This window comes from Clupea harengus, chromosome 17 (genome assembly GCF_900700415.2).
Source record: "Clupea harengus chromosome 17, Ch_v2.0.2, whole genome shotgun sequence".
NCBI classification, from domain to species: Eukaryota; Metazoa; Chordata; class Actinopteri; order Clupeiformes; family Clupeidae; genus Clupea; species Clupea harengus.
Window position 1 is genome coordinate 21510433 of NC_045168.1, and position 22923 is coordinate 21533355.

General features: G+C 42.0%; 1 protein-coding gene across 1 annotated transcript in view; it reads right to left on the reverse strand.

Moving 5' to 3' along the window:
- Positions 1-201: 201 nt before the first annotated feature.
- The window catches only part of LOC105897230 (RALY RNA binding protein like), a 46276-nt gene continuing 23554 nt past the window's right edge, over positions 202-22923 (reverse strand). Inside the window, exons 2-9 of the mRNA XM_031584316.2 lie at positions 20848-21121; positions 4509-4584; positions 3683-3730; positions 3314-3477; positions 2896-3009; positions 2219-2385; positions 2049-2087; positions 202-1844 (exon numbers count right to left, since the gene is read on the reverse strand). Coding sequence (XP_031440176.1) covers positions 2055-2087; positions 2219-2385; positions 2896-3009; positions 3314-3477; positions 3683-3730; positions 4509-4584; positions 20848-21103 — 858 coding nt within the window. The 5' untranslated portion in view covers positions 21104-21121 and the 3' untranslated portion in view covers positions 202-1844; positions 2049-2054. The remainder of the gene's footprint in view (positions 1845-2048; positions 2088-2218; positions 2386-2895; positions 3010-3313; positions 3478-3682; positions 3731-4508; positions 4585-20847; positions 21122-22923) is intronic.

Sequence of the window (22923 nt, forward strand, 5' to 3'; positions counted from 1 at the left end):
TATACGCCTCCAACTAGAATGGCAGATGCAATGGAGTCCTAATTAAAAATAAGCCCACATTAAGTAAAAGAAATGGGCTGCAACCCACACAACACTAGTCAGCGTTTTTAGACCAAGAGAAATTGTGTACAAGAAGTGAAAACTTCAGTGCACCTTCAACAACCTTGCATTGACAAAACAGAACAGGAGTAACATAAGAGATTAATTCCTATGGTGACTTTATTCATTTTTTTCTAAGCAATACAGCCTACAGCCATACAACTGTTGAAACAATTGAAACAAAATAATATACATTTGAACAATTAACATGCTCGTCATAAAAATAGCTTTACAAAAAGTTTACATTTCTATACAACTTTATTTTTTTTGTTTTGTTAATTTTCCTTACTTCTTTAAGTCTATTTCATGAGTCCAATGCCTCCATTCTCAAAATACACACAAATGAAGCCAAACCTTTGTGATAATACCCTAATTATTTTGAATCTGTGTATGGTTTCTTTCAAAAAAAGAGAACTGAGATCCAGAGCCAAAAGACAGACATCATTCTCCTGACAACTGCAGTCTACAGTGACGACATAGGAGCCTAAACATCCTGAATGTTTCACCTCCTGAATGTGTTTCTTCAACGGATGCTAACCCTGTTTCCACCTCAATTTAGATATCAATTACGGGGATTAGGAGCTGTCACTTAAAGACAAATTCTATTCACACACATCCTCAATCAAGCGCTGTTCGCATTCCCTCCCATCTAGCCTGCATACAAAAATAGAGCATGGAGTGTTTATTCATGAAGTATGAGACAAGCGGCAGCTGTTCAGTTGAACTGTAACCACATTATTTTGCAGACACAGGCAGCCACCAGACATATCTCCCTTCATATATCACAACCAATCAGCTCATCGGCTCACTCAAATCCTATTCACTTCCTGGAGAATCTCCGGATGCAAGTGAAGACAGTCATATGATGCTGTAAGTTATATGACCTTAAAATCACTAGGTAGTAATGACTGCACAGAAATCCTCTACAATCAGAAGATGTTCCAGTGTCACTGACAACATACTGTTTAAAAACGAGTTTGTGTGGCTAAGGTGTTTAAGTTAAACGTAAAATGAAGGTAATTTTGCATTTTGATCTTAGATTAAGAGGAGTACACGAACAGTCAAGTGAAATCAAATAGCACGCATACACCACCATACTCCTGTGTGTGTGTGTGAGTGTGTGTGTGTGTGTGAAAGAGAGAGAATATGTGCACAAGACAGAGAGACAAGGAGAGGGAGAAAGAGTCTGTATGCATATGAAGAAGGTAAGTTGGCTCAAAATGGCAGTTTACAGACAGACAAACATATGCACACACACACACATACACACACACACACACACACACACACACACACACACACACTTGGCAGTATTCTCTGCAGGGTAGTACTGTAAAGACAGGAAGGTCATGGTTTGGCAAACAATGCTTTAACTGCCAAAACAGACCAATACAGCCAAGCACTGTATTCACTTTCTGTTGCTGTTGTTCAGGTTTTTTAAATGTTAGTAAATAACTATTAAAGTGCCTAAGTATTTACAAGACATATTATATGGACAAATTAAAACAAAATGCAGCATGTATACATAGCACATACAAACACAGAATGACAAAGACACCTACACATTTCCATGTGTGTGTATGTTTCTGTGTCTCTGTGTATGTGTGAAATGACCATCATTAGAATGGACTGGGTATTCTGTCTGTGTGAGAGCTGGTGGTCTTCCATTCCTCACAGTGTGATGTCACTTCCTCTTCCCAAGATCCTTTGGTGTCTCTGGATGCTGCTGTGTCCTCTGTCGTAGCCTGAGATGGACACGCACACACAAACGGACACACACACACACACAACACACACATACTGAATCACGCACTTGCACTTGTTTGTCCAGACACTAACAAAAGGGAATTTGTCACAGGTGAGAGAGTGTTCAGTGTTAAGTGTTCAGTGGGTAGTGCATATATAATGTCACCACACCAGTTTAAAAGTTTAAAATGTCTTAATCTCACCTTTGCTTAGTTGTCAACATCTGACACATGATTCTCCATCTGTAAAGGTAAACAACAGCTGTATTTAAACCAACAGTACATACACAGACACGCACGCACACACATACTCACGTACACACACACACTCACGTACACACACACACACACACGTAACAGTCACATTCCCATACCGGGTCATTGCTGGCCTCTTCATCATAGTCTTCCTCTCCTCCATCTGTCATCTCCCCCACCTCTGGTTCCTCCCCTTCACATGCTTCCTCTCCAGAATGTTCTGCTCGCTCTGACACACACTCCTCACGCAGCCAATCACAACTCTCCTCATACTTCCTCTGTACTTCTGCCCAAGGAGAGAGAGACAGAGAGACAGAGAGAAAGAGAGAAAGGGAATAAGAGATGGAGGGATGAACTGGTGTGTGGTGTGCGTGAGTGTGTGCATGAGTGCATGCCAGCATTTTAATGTGTGAGGGCAAACTTCTGTTTTTTTTTACTGCATAGTGTGTGGTGTTAACAAGTTCTGTCTCCTCCTTTCATGTAGTATATCTGTGCTGCCTATAGTGTTACATTTACATTTAGTCATTTAGCAGACGCTTTTATCCAAAGCGACTTACATATGTGCGACTTAGAATGTATACACATTTTACATTTACACTGATGGCACACTGCACATCAGGAGCAATTCGGGGTTCAGCGTCTTGCTCAAGGACACTTCGACAGGGAATCGAACTAGCAACCTTCTGATTACTAAACGACTTCTCTACCTCCTGTACCACTGTCGCCAGTGTCTCCTGTTGTAGTGTGTGAGATACATATCCATCCCCTTGCTGCTGCCACTAAAAGTTCTTCTCACCTGTGTCCAGGCGCTGCTGCCTCTCAATGCGCTCTAGCCGACCCAGCAGTGAATCCACCTTCAGCTTCACCTGACCCAGCTCGCGCCTGATCACCTGCAGCTGCTCTGACTTCACTGAGAGAGCACACATACACACACACACACACGCACACACGCAAACACACACGCGCGCACACACACACACACACACACACACAGAAACACACACACAATACAGTTATTCCTGCAATTTCACTGCATCTAAATTCTAGAATTTCTATATTTCACTGAGGCTTTACTGAGTGCAGACCAGTTTGACTAGCAACAGATCATCATGACAACAATGTTGTACATGCTATTTTGGCCCAAAAACTTGTGTTTGATTGTTTAAAGTCATCTTTGAACATATTCTGACAATACTGTTTCCATGGAAACTGACATTTTGGGCCACACGAGAGCGGGCTGGGACCAGGAGGCCGAGAGGAGGCGTGTCTTGTTGGGAGGGAGGGCTTTCCACGACGAGTGGGAGGGGTCATCAATCTCGATCGCTTCAGAGGGACGAGAGCTCGAGGAGGGGGCACACGTCCAGGGTAGTCAAACACCCTGAGGCAGACAAGACTGTGTTACAACACACATACACACACACATACAAAACACATTCAGACTCACACGTAACATACACACACAATGGGTTCTGGACAATCACACAATATATACTTCAAGCACGCAATACACACATATACACTTTACGGCCCTCACACAGTACACACCTCACAGTTTCACACTAAGACTTTTAAGGTTTACTCACCGAGTGTAGAAATCGTCTCTGTAATAGTCATAGTCTAACTCGTACCCGCTGTGAAAAAAGCAGGCGAATGTGAGAAAAGCAAACATTTGCACACACACACACACAGCATTATTTCCCCCTAAACTATTGAAATGCAAATACAGCTGGAATGAGAATCTACATAGAACAATAGCGATATATAAACACATAATTAACCTATTATAAACTTGTATAAACAAGTGCTGCCTGATAAGAGGCTGTTTCGGTAAACACAAACTGCTGCCTTATCTCACGGACACGGACAAATAGTATTTTATATTGTCCAAATAAAGGCAATATTAAATATCAAACGTTTCTGTTTCTCTTTCATACATACTTTTAGGTACACTACACATACAAACCAAATTCATGAATAGGCTATATGCATTGATTTTGTAAGTTACTGTGCTGTTTTGTTTGTTTACAGAGGAAGAATCAAAGGATGTTTTATTGCAGGGAAACAGTGAGCCACTCTTTGTCTCATGTTCTCTTTCTGTCGCTCTACCATTCTATCTTTCAACTCTTTTTTCTACTTATTTCTAGATCTCCCTACACTCTCTCTTTCTCTGTCTGTCACAATACAAAATAATGTTTCCTAACACATTTCCCCTAAGGGATGATTTGCAACTGTTTCTGGGAGTGTCAATGGGGATCACTAAGGCAGTCCAGGCTAGGCATTCCAGGACCCTGGACAGCTACCAAGCCAGCATTGCTTCCAATTTAACCATCTCATTGGACGAACTTGTGAACACACGCACGCACGCAGACACTCCTACCCACCCACACACACACACACACAAACGTTCACCTGTAGATAGCAGAGAGAGGCCGCTTTGACCCAGGTTTTGGTCGATAGAGCTTTGGCTCCCCAGCCATGTTAATATCTGTCAACACAGAAGAGACATACAGAAGAGAGAGTGAGAGAGAGAGAGAGGTTTACCACTCCATTATCAAATAAGTTGCTCATACTTTCACATCACTGCATCATTAAAACACATAGCCTATAACATTTAACTTCTTCATCGCACATCCTCAGAAGAGAGGGAAATAGGTTTAAAGAGAGCGGTTTAAAGAAGAATATTGTAGCGTACATTTGTAACGGTAGCAAGCGGGTGCAGTGCTGTGCAGTGAATAAACCTCACTCCCCGACACTTTGAGAGACGTGCGTGCTAGTGACAGACACTAGCATCCATGGGTTTTAACCTCCGTGATAGCACGCCCACCTATAATGTCCGAGGAGGTCAATTCGAGTCCGGTGCGGGAATGTGCTGGTCTACACAAGTTACAATGCTTCCCTGACCCGGATTGGGAATGAAGTTTAGGGGGTGAGTGTAACGGTAGCCAGCGGGTACAGTGCTATGCAGATAATTAACCTCACTCCACCGCTTAATGTGTGATGTATGTTAAGACGTGCACAGACATTCTGGGGGGCAGGTGCTCAGGTTAAAAATTGGGACATTCCACTCACCGACTGTTAGCTATAAAAAAAGAGATATATAGCTATATAGCCCAACCCTTGTTTACTTGTTTTTATGGTCTCGTTTTATAAGCTAACTAGCTTGCTTGTTTTAAGCTTAATTATAGGCTATTTTAAGTTAAACTACTTGGCCCATTGCAGGCTCATCCGAGATATTTTAATAGTGGTTACATTTTATAACAGTGACAAACAATGCCGAGGCTTGGGGCACAGTGCCGCTACCTGGCTGTCACCAATGAAGAAGCAGGTCAGGGAGATGTGGATGCAGCTCCAAAGGGCGTCCGATTGGCTGGCGTTAACGGCAGTGTAGCAAGCGAAGTGAAAGGAGAAGGCGCAGGTGCTCCTACAATCTGGTCGAATTAGAACCCAGGCGCAGTTGTCGGGCTTAGTTATAGCACGTTTTTAAATAAAAAAAATAATGCCACGACCTCAAATAAAATAGTTTAAACTATTAAAGTAGAAATGGTAAAATGCGACAGACGCTAGCATCAATGTATTTTAGCCTCCTTGTCAGCACGCCACATTCCACAGTTTGGTGTGGGTCTGTGCTGGTCTACACACCGCAGGTTACACATTTATCAAAAATAAATGATTCACTAGAATGTGTGGTGTTGATCATTTTGCAACTCTGTATTAAAAGTGTATTCAACACACAGGCTAATTTACACGCACAAATATAGCTTATATGTTTCTCTCTAGAAAACAAGAGACTCCACAATAGCTCAACACAAAGCATAGCATGCAGCCGACATGTACACAACCACACAAGGTCATACAATCAAATTCAGATGTGTTTATGGCAATGTGTAACAATAACACTGTCCAAAAAAAAGAATATATTCACCCGCATTCGCATGTGCTTACTGAAGAGCACTGACAAGGCTTCCATTAACTAGTATATTAAACACTGCCACAAACGAGTTGAAAATCATCCAAATAATCCCAAACAAGAAAGAAAGAATGAGAGAGCGAGAGAGAGCGCGAGAGGTGAATGAATAAAAGGTCTCTATTCAGATGGATACCAGTGATGCATGGCGACATAAAACACTGCTGGTCAGTTCAATACATCCATTAGCATTTCCATCTCTCTCTCTCTCTCTCTCACACACACACAAACACAAACATATACAATTACAAACCCCACTGGACTAACCCTTCCTATTGCCTTCCTACCGAACTATTTATTATATTACTGAGCCCTTGCTCTTCAGACTAGATGTTTCGACATTCACATGAAAGGAATAGAGACAGCTCAACTGAGTGGTGACAACTCAAAATGACAAAAACATAACACTTGCTCTTGTAGATAAATTAATTCAGTCACAGAAAATCGCTACAAATTTGAAATACATTCTCTAAAGCAGGAACACACATACACACACAGAGGTTGAAGCTTCAAGTTACAGCACACCACACCATATGCATCTCCAACAAACAGAACGAAATGCAGAGCGACACCAAAATCATCATCGCATTGTCCTGACTTTAGCCATCAACGAAGTGTTTTTCCCACTGGCAGAATCTTTAATCGATCTTCGTTTTGCACTAATTTCACGTCCTTCTAAAGCACAACTTGCATACCTTATATTTCGCCAAACATAAGTAAAATGAATACTAAAACACGCTTGTGTTATCGTTTTCTCTGCTGCTGCCCGCGAGACTGACACCTATCGTTGTCACCGGGGGTGTCCCACGCAAACACCATTTCTTTCGAAGAAAAGAGCAGACAAAAAGAACGGCACAGCCGCCTTATTCATCTCTTCCCTGACCCTTGAGACTCAGAGGAATAAGCTACCTCTTCAATGTGTATTTTTTTTCTGAGATGTTGGTAACAGTACCGTGCGATAGGGCTGCGTTCAAAAGAAACACCAACGAAACGACCAACGAAATCTAACTGACATGAACGTAAGGAAAAAAAGCAAGATGACGGCAGGTACCATTGTTACAAAGAATACCCACACGTACACAACCAATACATGCATGGTATGTAGCATTACTATCTTGCTGTTACATCAGTTATCAGGTGCGACACCAACTTAAAAACACGTGATAAACGGTAATGATGCACACTCACGTCGCTGAATACGGCGCTTGCCTTTGTACATATTTTCTGAGGAAAACAGTCTGATTCTACACAGGGAAGTGTTGTCAGCAGTCGCCAGCTCTTCGAGTTCAGTGAACGGCGAGTGTGAAAGGTGCACGCAGCTTTAAATGAGACGGCTGCGTTAGGGAAGATTATACCATTTCAGGCTTTTCGAGAGGGGAAAAGCGTTGGACAGTTATTTTATTGCGAAAAGAATATGGTATTTACTTTCAGATATTTATATGTAGTTTCATTAGTTTCAGTCAGATATGAAATCAGTCATCAAATAAACACACACAAATAAGCGCGTGTAGCCTATTATTAGCGCGTGAAGTGCAGACTCTCCATATTATCTTCTCAAAGTGTGGCGGTCACTCCTTTCAGCATAGACAGAATACGCTATACTAAGATTTTCCTTGCGTTTAGAAATGACATATTCTGATTTTCCACACAGACGTAGCATTACATATATGGTGCTAAACATACAAAATTATATTCAATTTTTTTTAATGAAATTCGTATGGTCTCTGTACATTAACGACTAAATGTAGCCTTCTGTTTGTCACATAAATATGATGTAGGTCGTTACTAAAACTTCAGCGAGGGGTTGTGTATCCATGACAACACTTATTTCACGAAGGATGCGTTGCCGACTGGTCTCTTGTGGTCATATACAAAATGCATCACTGTCTGCACGTCTCTGAAGAATGACAAGCTGAAGTGCTTTCAATGAAGACGTGTGCAAAAAATGATGTAATTTCCCATTTTACTGCAAGACCAACATAATTGTTTCTCCCTCAGCAGAAGCGGTCAAATTAGTGGGCTTAAGTAGCACAAGCAGGTTTTATCGGTTTTTACAGCTGCATTCAAAGGCTAATTAGATTGAACCCCATCCTCCTAACCTTTGTCTTGGTAAATAAGATGAACGCACATGGGCAACAGTGGTGCAGAATAAATTAAACGTGTAGTGGAAGCATCAAGACGTACTCATGTTAATATAATATAGTTATTTTGGTAGAAAGATATTACGCAATTATGTCATGACAGTGGATTGTGCTCATGGAGTTGTTCTCAGCTCTAAGTGACAAGACTGTCACTTCAAGAATTCTGTTTGTGCTATTACTTTGCCTTATGTTTATGCTTTTGCCAGTCGGGAGATACCCTAAATACTGTGCTACCTCAAACAGTCAACACACAGGTTTAGCTTTATAAAAAAGTCTTTCTATGAAGCTCATGATATGCTCATTTTATGTAACAATTTACTTATCAGAAATGATTGTGTGTAATCATGGACTGTCGATTATTATGACTGAACATATTAATTTACAGAACGAAGAAGGACATATTCTTTCTCTCAGCCATCATGTGGTCTCTTGTACCATCTAGAGGTATGAGAGAAAAACTGCAGCCTGCTGGACTTCTGCTCTGTTCAGGTAGTGGCCTGTGGTAAGCTTTATCATGTTGCACAGGTCATAGCATGAAACACTTTTCAGTATACCCCAGTGACATTACGTGCCATTTATATATTATTTAGGCTTTTGTGTTTTGTATGTTCAATACCCACTCTCCTCTCTCTTGCCTTACATGTACTATAAATCAGCACACTGACACACACACACACACACACACACACACACACACACACACACACACACTCACACACACACACACACACACACACACACACACACACACTGTCGAAAACACACAGACATACTATGATGCTGTCACACACATTCACCCATATGCTGCATGCTCTCTAACCCCGCCCACATTCTGTTAGCTTCATGCTTCATTAATTCTGTCCGACTCAGCATCACCTGTCCTCTCGTTTGAAGTGACACATGGAACACACAGGTGTGGCTGATTACATGCAGTATACTCTAAGCCTCACACAGACTAAAGCTGCTGATTGACTGTTTTAAAATGAGTGTAAAGAGCAGCCTTCTGTGAACACACAGAAGGACGACCCACGCTCTCTATTAAGTGCTTATATGCATTTATGTTCCTTTGGAGAGATCTTAAGGCCATAACGTGTAAAAGATGGACATTTGAAGATTGCTTGACAGAAGTCCATGGATTTGACTATTTACGCAAGGTTTATTCCATTGCACACACTTGATATTAAGTAGTCCAATTCAATCCCAATATTTACACACCGGTTTTTTCCAGTTTCCACAGCTGCACAGTGTGCTGAGAGGGCTATGGCTATTTCAGCGCTGTGTGTTAAATATGCATAATATCCTTCTCTTAGGTTAGTTGCCACTCAAGGCTATAGAGTCACACACACACACACACACACACACACACACACACACACACACACACACACACACACACACACACACGCACGCACACACACACACACATATCTACACATGCTCCAACGCACACACACATACACCCACACACATATACACATATACGATCATGTACACTTTCATGAGCAGCAGTGCTGTTTTGCATCCCTTTAGATGTAGGCCTTTCTGTACATCAAGCAGTAAGCAGTAACTGTGTGCTGGATCATCTAGCCTATGTCTCCATAAATAAATGATGTTCCCATAAAATATACACCTTATGGGGTTAATGTATACCATTTGTAGTATACACAATAATCATAATTGAGAAATATAAAAACATTATAAAAGTGTCTGGTAGACCTATATTTCCACAAATATGTAACCCCATTGCTGTATTGGATCCCTGACAGAATTGCACATATTATCAGTGTTGTTTATTGCAATCACAGGCATTAAAAAGAGAACACAGTGTATACAAGCCTAATACACGGAATACAGGCAGCACAGCACAACCCCAATCCCCACCACTGGAGAACATGACTCAGGCTGAGTGTCCGACACTAGATGACAGTTATGATGGCCTGCATTATCTACCAAGGACACTACAGTCACAAGCAGAGTCACCTCAGTCACCTCTCTCATCCTCCACCTTCTGTCTCTCAACATCATCCCTGCCTCATATAGATTTCTCACAGAAAATGGAGGAACTGGTGTGTGCTGGTTCTAAACTTTTACTCTCTATCTCAGCCAACCCACAAGTCCGACCCAAAAAGTGCAGGGCAACTCCTCCCCCCCCCGGTGTCCCAATTCCACCTCCTCGTTCGAAAAAGATATCTTAGGCCACTTCAACACCGTCAGCAGCAACCTTGTCCTGCATCTCCTCTGGCAGGACAGAGTACAGAATGTTCAGTGAGTGCTACTGGTAGCAGCAGCAGGGTACAGAACAATGATGGCAGAAGCAGGTTACAGTGACAGCATTTTGTGATGTGTTCAGGGTCTCTGCCATACTTATTGAAATGTATTGTTTGGAGGATAACCCCTTGAGATGCAGCATCTCGTTTTCGAGGGGGTCCTCAGTCATACTAGACATGATACTGACAGCTGTTCTGAAAACAAGCTGGGACCCAGTATGCCAATAATGTTCTTTATTCCTATGTTGTTTAGAAATAGAGGGAATCGAACGTATGCAGCTTATGAGGTAAACCAGTCTAATCTGTCACCTGTATCATGACTACCTCAGAGTGCTCCAGGGGCTTCTATGATCTCTACAGAAGGGGCTCCTATTATCTCTAGCTGTACAAATCAGTTGTCAATGACATCATATTTTTATTTCTATTTCCATTTTTTTACTGAGACGTGGTAGCAGAAGGCAGCAGTGCTACAGTTCTAAACGAGACAGCACCAGCTGTGTCATATTGAATGGTGCTCCCAAATTACATTGTTTAACCATTTACAGACCTCCAAGATACTAGAAATGTTGTTGATGACTTTGCTGTATTACTGTCAGTTATCGCCATTGACTACACCTTTTTTTTTATCATAACAGTGAATTTTAACATCCATATAGATAATAACATACACAATAATGCCAAAGAACTTTATGCACTATATGACACTTTTGGTCGCTAGCATCATGTGAAATGACCTACACACTCCTGGGGCCACACTATGGGTCTGGTTATTTCTAAAGGTCTTGACATATCTGTTGTTCTGGGTAAGGACTTCTGATAATTTGTGTGTCCTTTTTGACTCAGGAGGTTGAAATAAATTCTGTTTCTGTTGAGAAAAGGTGGGAAAAGAGCGAGAATACTAGTATTCAAGTTATGGAGGCCATAGCTATGTCACCTGGATAATTCTTGAAAATGATTATTATTAATTATTAATATTATTGAACCGGTGAAAGTCGAGAAATCAGGAGTCAGCAAACAGAAATCACTGTGGATACTGTGGAGCACTTATGGTTAAGATGCAGGAAAGCTCGATGTGAAGACGAAGAAACAGAGAAAGACTACACTGCAAATCTACTATGGCCTCTATAAACAAAGCCTTTGTAGTTTTGACTATGAGTTATGCAGGGTTAAACACCATGCACTTCTCTAAGTTGATTAACAGGAACTCTCTATTTGTCATGGATAACAAGATTACAAACCCCCCCAAACAGACAGCCTCAGAACTCCATTGCACAGGGATGTGAAATTAATTTGTGAAAAAAATCGAAACTATTAAACGGACCATTGACACAGTAAAACAATGAAATTACACCGTCCCTAAGACCACCTAGAAATAACGTGATTATTATTTCACAATATAATACTATTGACCAAAAAACTTGATGAAACACTTCGGCATCTTCTGACTATTTACAAACTATTTAAACTCTGTAACAGCTGACTTGCAGCAAATAGTTAATGGCTCACTGCTATTTCCCCAACTGTGGATGCCTCTCTGTTAAACAACTTTAGGCCTGTCTTAAAACTCTCACAGTTATTCTGCGGGGGGGGGGGGGGGGGGCTCACGTGTTTCCGTTACGGTACTGGTTACTACCCCACTCCTTTTGAACGTGTTCTCCCTATGTGTATGTGATTTGTGTATGTTGTGTCTGGATGCTACTGGATGTCCTAACATTTCCCTCAGGATTAATAAAGTATCCATCCATCCATCCATCCAATATCAAGTTACTGCTTACTACTCATTAGTCTTATTTTAACGTTTATAACTGGCAAAAGGGAGCCTTATTGTAAAGTGTGAAACACATCACCATATATTAATGAGTTACTAAAATGTATAACTGGCAAAAGGGAGCCTTATTGTAAAGTGTGAAACACATCACCATTTATTAATGAGTTACAAACATTTATAACTGGCAAAAGGGAGCCTCATTGTAAAGTGTGAAACACATCACCATATATTAATGAGTTACTAACATTTATAACTGGCAAAAGGGAGCCTTATTGTAAAGTGTGAAACACATCACCATTTATTAAACAGATACAATAATGGTAGGGAGTGTACAATGGGCTAGTATAGCCAGTTAAGGGATAGACAATGGGTTGCCAAGATGGGGATCTTGCCAAATAGTGAGCCCGCATCGATGTATGAAAACTTTGTTATAACTCGTTTATAATGGCTTATTAATGGCTTATAACGTGTTTACAACCTAATTAATAACCTATTTATAAACCATTTATAAACCTTTATAAGGGGAGCCTTGTTGTAAAGTGGTACCGATTATTGTATTAGCAACAAAAAGAAGATAATTAGTATAAGGAAACACCTAGAATCTTAGACTCTCAAAGACTAAGTCTGACTTACCAAAAAGACCATTAAACAGCTGCAGCGCATTTAAAATGCTACTAGAGTTTTATCCAGGACCAAGATAACAGAGCTCATCACTACAGTTTTACACTGGTTTCCAGTTAGTAACAGAGTAGACTGTAAAGTGCTGCTACTAGTCTATAAATCGCTGAATGGTTTAGGCCCTGAATACATCTCTGATATGTGAGAATAAACAGAGTAGGGATCTTAGATCCATGGATTCAGGTCAGCTACTAGAACTCCAAACTAAACATGGTGAAGCACCATTAAGCTGTTATGCTGCCTGCAACTGGAACCAACTGCCAGAAGATCTTAGATGTGCCACAAATGTAGTAATTTTAAAATCCAGGTCAAAAACATTTATCTTTTCAAGTGTCTATTATGATTCAGTTCTAAAATGTGGATAAAGGATAAATGTGGATTATTACTGCACTTTAATTCTGGACGTAGAGCTTTAGTCACTCCCTGTGGGGAGGTAACGTCTTGAGCTTATTCAGTGTTCCGAAACACACAGCAGAGCTACTTCCACTATGTTTTCATTCTCCTTTATGTACTTTGTACTTTCTTTTAATTATATTATTTGTCTTTAAGTTATATTACTGTCTTTTAATCACATATTTAATTCTATTGTTTTATACGTTGCACTTTCTTTTAATTATATTTTCTACCTTTTATTGCTTTTCACTCTTTTTTTCCCTTGGATATTCCTTTCGCTTTTATGTATGTAAAGCACATTTAATTGCCTGTGTATGAAATCTGCCATGTAAATAAACCTGCCTTTTCATGCCTGTACTATATGCAATATACATAATTACCATATTTACAATGCAATAAAATTCCCCAAAATTGAGTGGCTGGTAGAATCTCCACATTATACCAGCCACTGTGGCTGGTAGCCCAAAACGTTTAATTGCTCCCCTACCCACATGCATACGTGGGCACACACACACATATACAAAAGTGTACACAAGCACACAGACACACACACCCCACACACACACACACACACACACACACACACATACAATATCTCAAGGGACCATTTCAACACACATATTACTCTCTAATCAAATTCTCATTTACGTTTTCCACCTCTCTCTGTCTAGGGTAACTGGGTGCAAAGAATATTTAAATTTCGTCGATGATGTTTGAATGGTCATTAGGGTCTGAATAATCTCACAGAGCTCTGTAAGGAGAGAGAGGACCGAAGAAGGATGGGAAAATGAGTTTAGCAAGTAGAGAGATGATTAGATAGCAGAGAATATTGTCCTCTACAAGTGTCAATAAGGTGTCTTTTATGATTGTCCCCATACATTTTGTACATATCCATATGTATCTATCTGTCAGTTTGTCTCTGCACAAACCAAAGTGCAGGGGTAAAGATGTACCAGTTGGTCTTGAACAGAGCTGCACTGATGCCAGTGACCAGAGGGAGGAGCTCTTTAGTCACAAACGTCCTGTCTTCCTCTTCCAGTCTGACACTTGCATAATTATTCACACACACGCACCGATAAAGACACATACACACACACACACACACACAGAAAGAGAGAGAGAGAAAGAGAGAGAGACTCACTCACACACACACACACACACACACACACAGAGAGAGAGAGAGAGAGAGAGAGAGAGAGAAATAAAGAAAGACTCTCACTCACACACAGATACTCTCTCTCTCTCTCACACACACACACACACACACACACACAAAGAGAGAGAGAGAGAGAGAGAGAGAGAGAGAGACTCTCACTCACACACACACACACTCTCACACACACATATGCACACACACAAATATATATAGTCATTCACACAGGGTCTGGGTGAGAAAAAATAGCATCAGCTCTTCCTCCTGTGAATCATTTGACAGACAGACCATTTCAGCATGCAATTAATATTTAATAGATCTCCACTTAGGACATAACAAGAAACCATCACACCGTCTGAGGCCTTAATCTTATGTGACGTCAAAATTCAGGTCCTTCTCAGATCTCTGTCTGACTCTCTCTCTCTGTCTCTCTCTCTCACACACACAGACACAGACACACACAGACACACACACACACACACACACCCTCTCATGAGCCCACGTGCATACAAAACACCGCCACAAACACATATATCTTTTTCTGTCGTTTCCCTTTCCGCTCCATTTGTCTTATTTGGAAATTACACAAACAAAGTGGATTGATTTAAGGCTAATGGATAAACTTCATAGATGGATGTTGTAATGTTGTTTGTAGGATTGAAGACATGTCACTATAGAACTGATGGAGGACTGATAGTGTGATAATATAGTCTTAACAGTGAGTCACCTACCTCTCTCCCTACCTCTCTCCCTCTCCCTCCCCCTCTCCACTCATATCCATTGAGATCTCGATCTAGTGGGGGTCAACAGCATGAATAAGGAAGCAGGTGTGCTGCGTATTGATTCCATGGCAAGGTCATGTTCTCCTGTCTGAGGACCATGTCAAGCCAATGAGTGTGTGAGTGTGTGTGAGTGAGTGTGTGTGTGTGTGTGTGTGTGAGTGTGTGTATCCGTGCGTGTGTGTAGTGAGGGTGTGGGTATGGTGTGTGTGTGTGTGTTGGAGGCATTTTAATCAGAGAGCAAGTTGTCCTAACAGGCTGATAGAATTGTAATGAGTTTCTTCCTAAGCGAATTATCTTTTCATCTGTTTGCTAGTCATGGCTTGGCTACGTGTGTGTAAGATAGACAAAGAAAGAAAGATAAAGAGAGAGAGCTCGGATAATCAAAAGCTGCCCAAACTGACAGAAGAGTAAGAGCAGTCAAGACCGCAGCTTGTACACACTCAAAGACGAGAGAGAGAAGACGCACACTGTCACACGTACACACACTGTCACACATGCACACACTGTCACACATACACACACAATTTCTGCAAGCAAAGAAAGTGGCAAGAGATCATCAGTACCAATTTGTTTGTGTCCATGTGTGAGAGACTACTGATTGCTTTAGCTCCTGATCCACATGACAGATTGTCCACAATAATCCCCCCTCCCTCTTCTCTCGGCACCATCTCTCTATAACTTTCTGTCTCTATCCCTCTCTCTCTATAACTCTCTCTCCCTTCTAAACACACACATCAGTAGTCACACATTAGCCCACAGTTGAGAGGTCACACATTCCCCACAGACAGAGAGAGAGTATCACACACACACACACACACACACACACACACACACACACACACACACACACACACACACACACACACACACACACACACACACACACACACACACACACATCCACACACACACACACACACACACACACACACACACACACACACACACATCCACACACACACACACACACACACACACACACACACACACACACACACACACACACACACATCCACACACACACACACACACACACACACACACACACACACATACACACACACACACACACACACACACACACACACATCCACACACACACACACACACACACACACACACACACACACACACACACACACACACACACACACTCCTCCACATACCAAAAACACACAAGATCACACACAGACCTACATGCACGACCAAACTCAGTTGCACTTTTGGAGCGCAAAGGGCTCCAGACGGCCTCAAGAGCAACTTGGGAGCAACTAACTCTAAACCAAATCTGGTGCGGCTCCGTCAGACCCGCGCCGAATATGGGCCAGACCAGGGCCGGCTCGGTTGCAGAGTCAGCTGGCACGAGGGAGAGCGGCTGCAGCTGAGCCAGAGGGCCCAGAGCTGTAGCCCAACCTGAGAGCGGAGTGTGCGGAGCGTCAGGCCTCTGGTTCTTTGGGGCCTCAGCATTCAGCGGATAAATAATGAGGCTCTGTGGGCAACGAGATACTGTGTTTCTGCACGGAGGATTTGGAGCTGTGGCAGGTCAAGTGTGTACCCAGCAGCACTCCTGGGGGAGAGTGTGGGGGGGGGGGTGTACAGAGTGAGTCAGAGCATACATAAACACACTCAAGAGGTCCTTAGGATGCTCACACACGCACACACATATGCCCACCTACCTACACACAAACACACACAAACACACACAAACACACGCCAAGCATGCACGCACACACACACACTTGCATTTACACACCAGTAGTCTTTTGATTGGGGTGCACACACACATACACACACACACACACACACACACACACACACAAAACACACACACACACACACACACACACACACACACACACAAACACACACACACACACACACAAGCATCCTTTCTTACAAACACACAGCCTTGCCTTATTTGAAACTTCAGCCGAGAGTCTAGTAAACTTGTCTGTTATAAATGCGGGATGCTACGCCCAATGACAATTTGACATAGCGTGAAGGCTTTCTCCACTGCCAGCGAATTGAATGACATCAACTCTCAAAACTCTTTAACCCCCAAACAGGAAAACTCTCTCATGCGCTTTTCTCAGACAAAAAAACGAGCAAATCAGTTCCACACCAATGCTGAGCCTATGGTGCCTAGAGCACTTCACACACACACACACACACACACTCTCTCCCTCTCCCTCTCTCTCTCTCTCTCTCTCTCTCTCTCTCTCTCTCTCTCTCAATTCAGTTCAATTCAATTCAAAGGTGCTTTACTGGCAGGACAAATAGGGCACTTGTATTGCCAAAGCAGTCATTCAATACAAATGCAAATCAAAACACAACAATAGATACCTTAAAATCAGATACAGATACAGAGTCAAGAATAGTGCGTACAGTATAATAATCAGATAGGTAATCAGTTAGCAATAGTAATTATTAAATAATTTTTTAAGCAGAAGAATAGGGAAGATGGCTGTATGTGTGTGTGTGTGTGTGTGTGTGTGTGTGTGTGTGTGTGTGTGTGTGTGTGTGTGTGTGTGTGTGTGTGTGTGTGTGTGTGAGTTTTGCTAGGTGTGTTAAAATGTATATCATTCAGTGTACCTCAGACGGTGGCAAGTGAGCCCAAATTGTGCAGCTATGGTCCAGCTCTCTTTATCTTCACCCAATCAGATGGATAATTGGCAAGTAGCAATCACAGATTGATTGGAATGTTCTGCACTCTGTTAATAAGTGCAGCTCTGTCTCAACGTATTGTCTCACATCGTAGCCTACTTTCAGCAGGGCCTAGCTCACAAGTTGCTGCAGAAAGTGGAAGAAATTGGGAAGCGAAGTTCCATCAGAGAGAAAAAAAAAATATTAATGAATAAGAGTTTGAAAATATGTAATAAAAACAACATTTAAAGCTGAGTACTGAACACATAGCCTACAACATTTGTGTTGAGTCAAAATTAGCCATAGGCCTATACTTAGCCTATTTACTTAATACCTCACTATCGTCCTCAACATTTTCCTCATCTTCCAATTCCCTCTTCAAGGATAACCAAAAGCGCTCTTACTCAGGCAGCATGCCAGCCACTGTAGGACACTTGCAAGTGGCAAAGAGCAGGCTTATGTTGGTTGTCATGAGTTGGCCTGAAATGTGAATCTGAATTTGGTGTAATATTATAGGCCTACTCAGAGATGGATTATTCTTAAGTTAGATATGCAGGTTTTAAAGTTTTTTCGCTTTTAGGTCAATCAACATTAAGTTGAAAAGGCAACAATGACGTAACCTGATACAACCAAATTAGGAGACACATGGACAGTGTTTGTGAAGTAGTACTTCGGAGCAGTGCACGTGCCTCCATGATCTGTGCTTGTTTGAGGAACGCGTGTGAAAACTTAACAAATGTTCATGAAATCACTCGTAGAGAACACTAGAGAACCGCTAAGATTCATCGTTATCGGGGAAACGGGGCCCAGGTGGGTAGGCAACTCTTTGTATCCTAAGACTTTATTAAGGAAAGAGTGTGGGTTGCTGAGTTTTAGGTGTTTCCAGAATGTAGTTGCCCTTTTTTGTATTTGAATCAGTAGAGGATATTGGCCTAATTCTGTCTTCCATGCTCTGTGTGTAGCATGCTGATGGACTTTTAGGGTGTTTTTAAGAACTTAACATGCAGGGTCTCAAATGCCTGTTTTTTTTTCCTGATTTGCAAGAGTGCCCCACACTTCACTGAAATAAAGGGTAATTGGTTCTGATCACTTATGCAAATATTTATAGCCCAATTCGAACTGGAATGTCTTTTATGGCAAGGAGAGCCCTGCGTGCCTTGTCTCTTAGTTCATTCCCTGCCATGTTGACTGTTCCTTTAGAATTTATTCTCAGGCCTAGGTAGGTATAATATAATGCATGCTTAACTTCATTTGGTTCTAATGTAAATATGTGCTGTCTGGATCTTTTTTTGAAAGATCAATATTTTAGTTTTCTTCATGCTAACTGCCTGGGCCCAGTTCTGACAGAACTTTTGAAGAAGGTCTAATTGAATCTAGAGTCCTTCCTCCACTGGTGAAAGAAGGACTGGGTCATCTGCACAAAGCCGGAATTTAACCTCATTGTCATACAGAGTGAGTCCAGGTGCTGATGATTTTTCCAGTACGGCTGCCAACTCATTGATGTGTAAGTTCAATAGAGTTGGGCTTAAAGCGCAACCTTGTCTCACTCTACACTCCCGAGGGACATATTGGGCTCTTTTGGATCAAATTTTAATGCCACACTTAGCTCCGGTGCACATTGATTTTATTATGTCATGTTTTACCCCTCTACAGCACTTTCGATTCCTTTGTAGAACAAACCGTGATGCCAAATGGAAGCAAATGCTTTTTTGAAGTCGACAGAACAAGTGAATCATTTGTTTGGATTATGAGTATGTTTTTCAATTGGGGTGTGTAGGGTGTAACTATGATCGGTAATTTGAAAGAAGAATCCAATCTGGCTTTTGCTTAAGACACTGTTTCAACAGGGGGTTTATGAGTCTGTAGTTAATAATACTGCAAAATGTTCACAGAGATACCTTGGTAGTTGTTGTGGTCAAATTTATCTCCACTTTTGTGAAATGGTTTAAGGGTTAAACTTTTCCAGATTTCAGGGAAACAGCCCACACTAAAATAATCAGTAACAAATACTTTCTCTCTCTCTCTCCATCTATTTCATATACATACACAACACACACTCATACAACATTGTCACAGACACAAACACACACACACACACACAGACACATACACACATACACACGGACACACACACACGCACTCACACACACCAGGAGTACCTCAGATTCACATGTGACCTTAAGTAATCCCACAGCCAGACTGGAATTGCAGTTCACAGTGCCAAACCTGTGTTAAACTGGATTAAATCACTTGAGATCTTCACCCACAATGGGCCGCCTGAACATCATCCTGATACCTATGAACCCCATCAGACCCACACTGTAATCTAACACTGTGGACAGTATCAGGTCTGTAGACTCTTCTGTCTGTGCATCTGCACTTCGAGAGCAAAGTGTGAACAACATCCAGGTCATAGGTCATTCTTTACCCACACAGAGACCACACATGCTGATCAAAATGTGCACCGTTGCGCTATACTGTATATCGCGGTGATACAATAATCTGCTAATAATGTGAATGAAATGTAGACGGGATTAGGTTGATATACCTTTTCTCCAAATGAGGCATGCAGTAAAAAAGCCATGGTCTGGACTAGGTTCGCTGCCTGGTCTAGACCCATGATTGTGACTGTCTCACTGACTCCACCTGATGTCTGGTTAAGACGTGTACTATTGGTTTTATGATTAGATCTATGATGTCTCATTATAGCCTGCAGTTTGGCTTTGTGACGGAGGCACTTCCTCTCAGATTCAAAACGGCAATGTCACAGCCAGCCCATAACAGGAAGTGTAGTTCACTAACAATGAGTCACAATGTGATAGTGCGCCGAAACATTACAAAAATGTATTCACACACCGGTGTATTTATTTACAAACTTGCAATCCAAGGCAGAAGCAAAAATCCAATCAACAGAAACCAGCAACGGGAGTCAAGTTGGCGACAAGCAGTTGTGACTCACCCAGTGGCTGTCCGGCGATAATGCGTGCGTTCTCACCGCCCACGGCGGCGCGGGCGGTCCGCTCGCTCAGGTACTGCACGAAGGCGTAGCCCTTGTGCACGGAGCAGCCCACGATGCGGCCGTACTTGGCGAAGATGACTTCGATGTCGCTCTTGGTGACGATGGCCGTGTTGAGGTTCCCGATGAACACGCGGGAGTTAATGGAGCGCGGGTCATTCTTGTTGGTCACGTTGCTGGTCTGACTCTTGCCAGTCATTCTCCTCTAGCTGGCCTCCTGGTTGGAGATGCATATCACACACACACACACACACACACACACACACACACACACACACACACATACACATACACACACACACACACACACACACACACACACACACACACATACACATACACACACATACACACACATACACACACACACACACACACATACACACACACACACACACACACACACACACAGACAGTGAAATTATATGAAGGCAAACTATCAGTCTACAGACATTTCAATCCACCAATTATATCTACTGACAGTGAACTCAAATGTGCGACAAATTATTGACATTGGTGACTAAAATGGCTACTAATAACACCCTCCATGGCCAAGCTGCCTGTATCCTTAGCAAAGCCTGCAATTCATAGCCCACTTTCTGTTACTATGTTTGCTTGATGTCTGAGGCTGATGAATACCTCTGTATACAGAACTGAAATGGTGGTTTGTTTGCAGCTCAGCTGGGCATTTGCACATTCTGGTAGAAATTGGTAGAAATTAGCGGCACTTAACAGGCTACCTTTCCCCACGTTAACAATGTGGTAATGCTAGACAGAGTGCCTGAGCATCTGTTCTTGTTGTTTGTGTTTTTGTTATCACAAAATATATGCAATGGAATCAGTGTTCAGTTGGCAGAACCTCTAATCTGGCTTTGACGGTGAAAACAAGGATGTCCTTGCCTTCAGCTGTATTTGTACAAACACACCCACACGCATTTTTTTTTATTGCAGTCAGATTTTATCAAATGAGAAGCTCTGAATGTATAAGCTATTTTAAAATAGTGTACACAGGGCAGCTGGCCTTGCAGTAATTTAATCTGTCCTGCAATAAATTGCTTTTTGAATGTGATCTTCCCTGCAAACAACGTCCTGCTGTGTCTGAAGGTGTAAAAACCGGATTTTGACACATGGAGAGATATGAGATATTAGCGCTCTGGTCCTCAGTTCATGTGGTCCCCAGCCCAACCCTTCATCACTGGATCCGTAACAAGTCCCTCATTGTTCCATTATGAAATAACACCCACACCCGTCACCAGAACAACCCAATTCCATTATAATAGCAAGTCCTGCCTGACTGTGATAGAATGGCAGAAGCCATTTTGCAATTCTGTGAATGATGAAAAAGCATGTTTGCACAGGAGTGGGAGAAAGATGGGCATACTTTCATTACCTCTGTGTACTAGTGTTGTGTGCCTATGTGTGTGTGCATGCCTGTGTCTGTGTTGTGTGTGTGTGTGTGTGTGTGTGTGTGTGTGAGAGCCCATGACTGAGCCGTGTCAGTACGTATATGTTTACAGATGGCAATCCCATACTGTGTTTGTGTGTTTGATCCTATTTGTTGTACATATTGAATTCATTATTCAGGTGTTGGGTTTCAGGCGGAACCGATGCAATCTAATGGGCAGTTCTGTAGGGGTGTGAAGGAGTGTGTGTGTGTGTGTGTGTGTGTGTGTGTGTGTGTGTGTGTGTGTGTGTGTGTGTGTGTGTGTGTGTGTGTGTGTGTGTGTGTGTGTGTGCGTGTGTGTGTGCATGTACACACAGCTTTTCCAGGATCTACGGATTGCAGGAATGTTTCCACTCAATTCAAACTCCAATTTATGTATTGAATTTCAATGTATTGATTTCCACTGATAATGGCAACTCCAATGGAAATATCCATCACTAAAATCACGACCAGCGCTAGCAGGCTAAATGATTTGTATCTCCTACCTTACACATAGAGCCCACCGCTACTTCAGTGTAATGATTACTACCAGGCTGTAATCAGGTTTTTACGTTTGTCTTAATGTGTATCTTTGG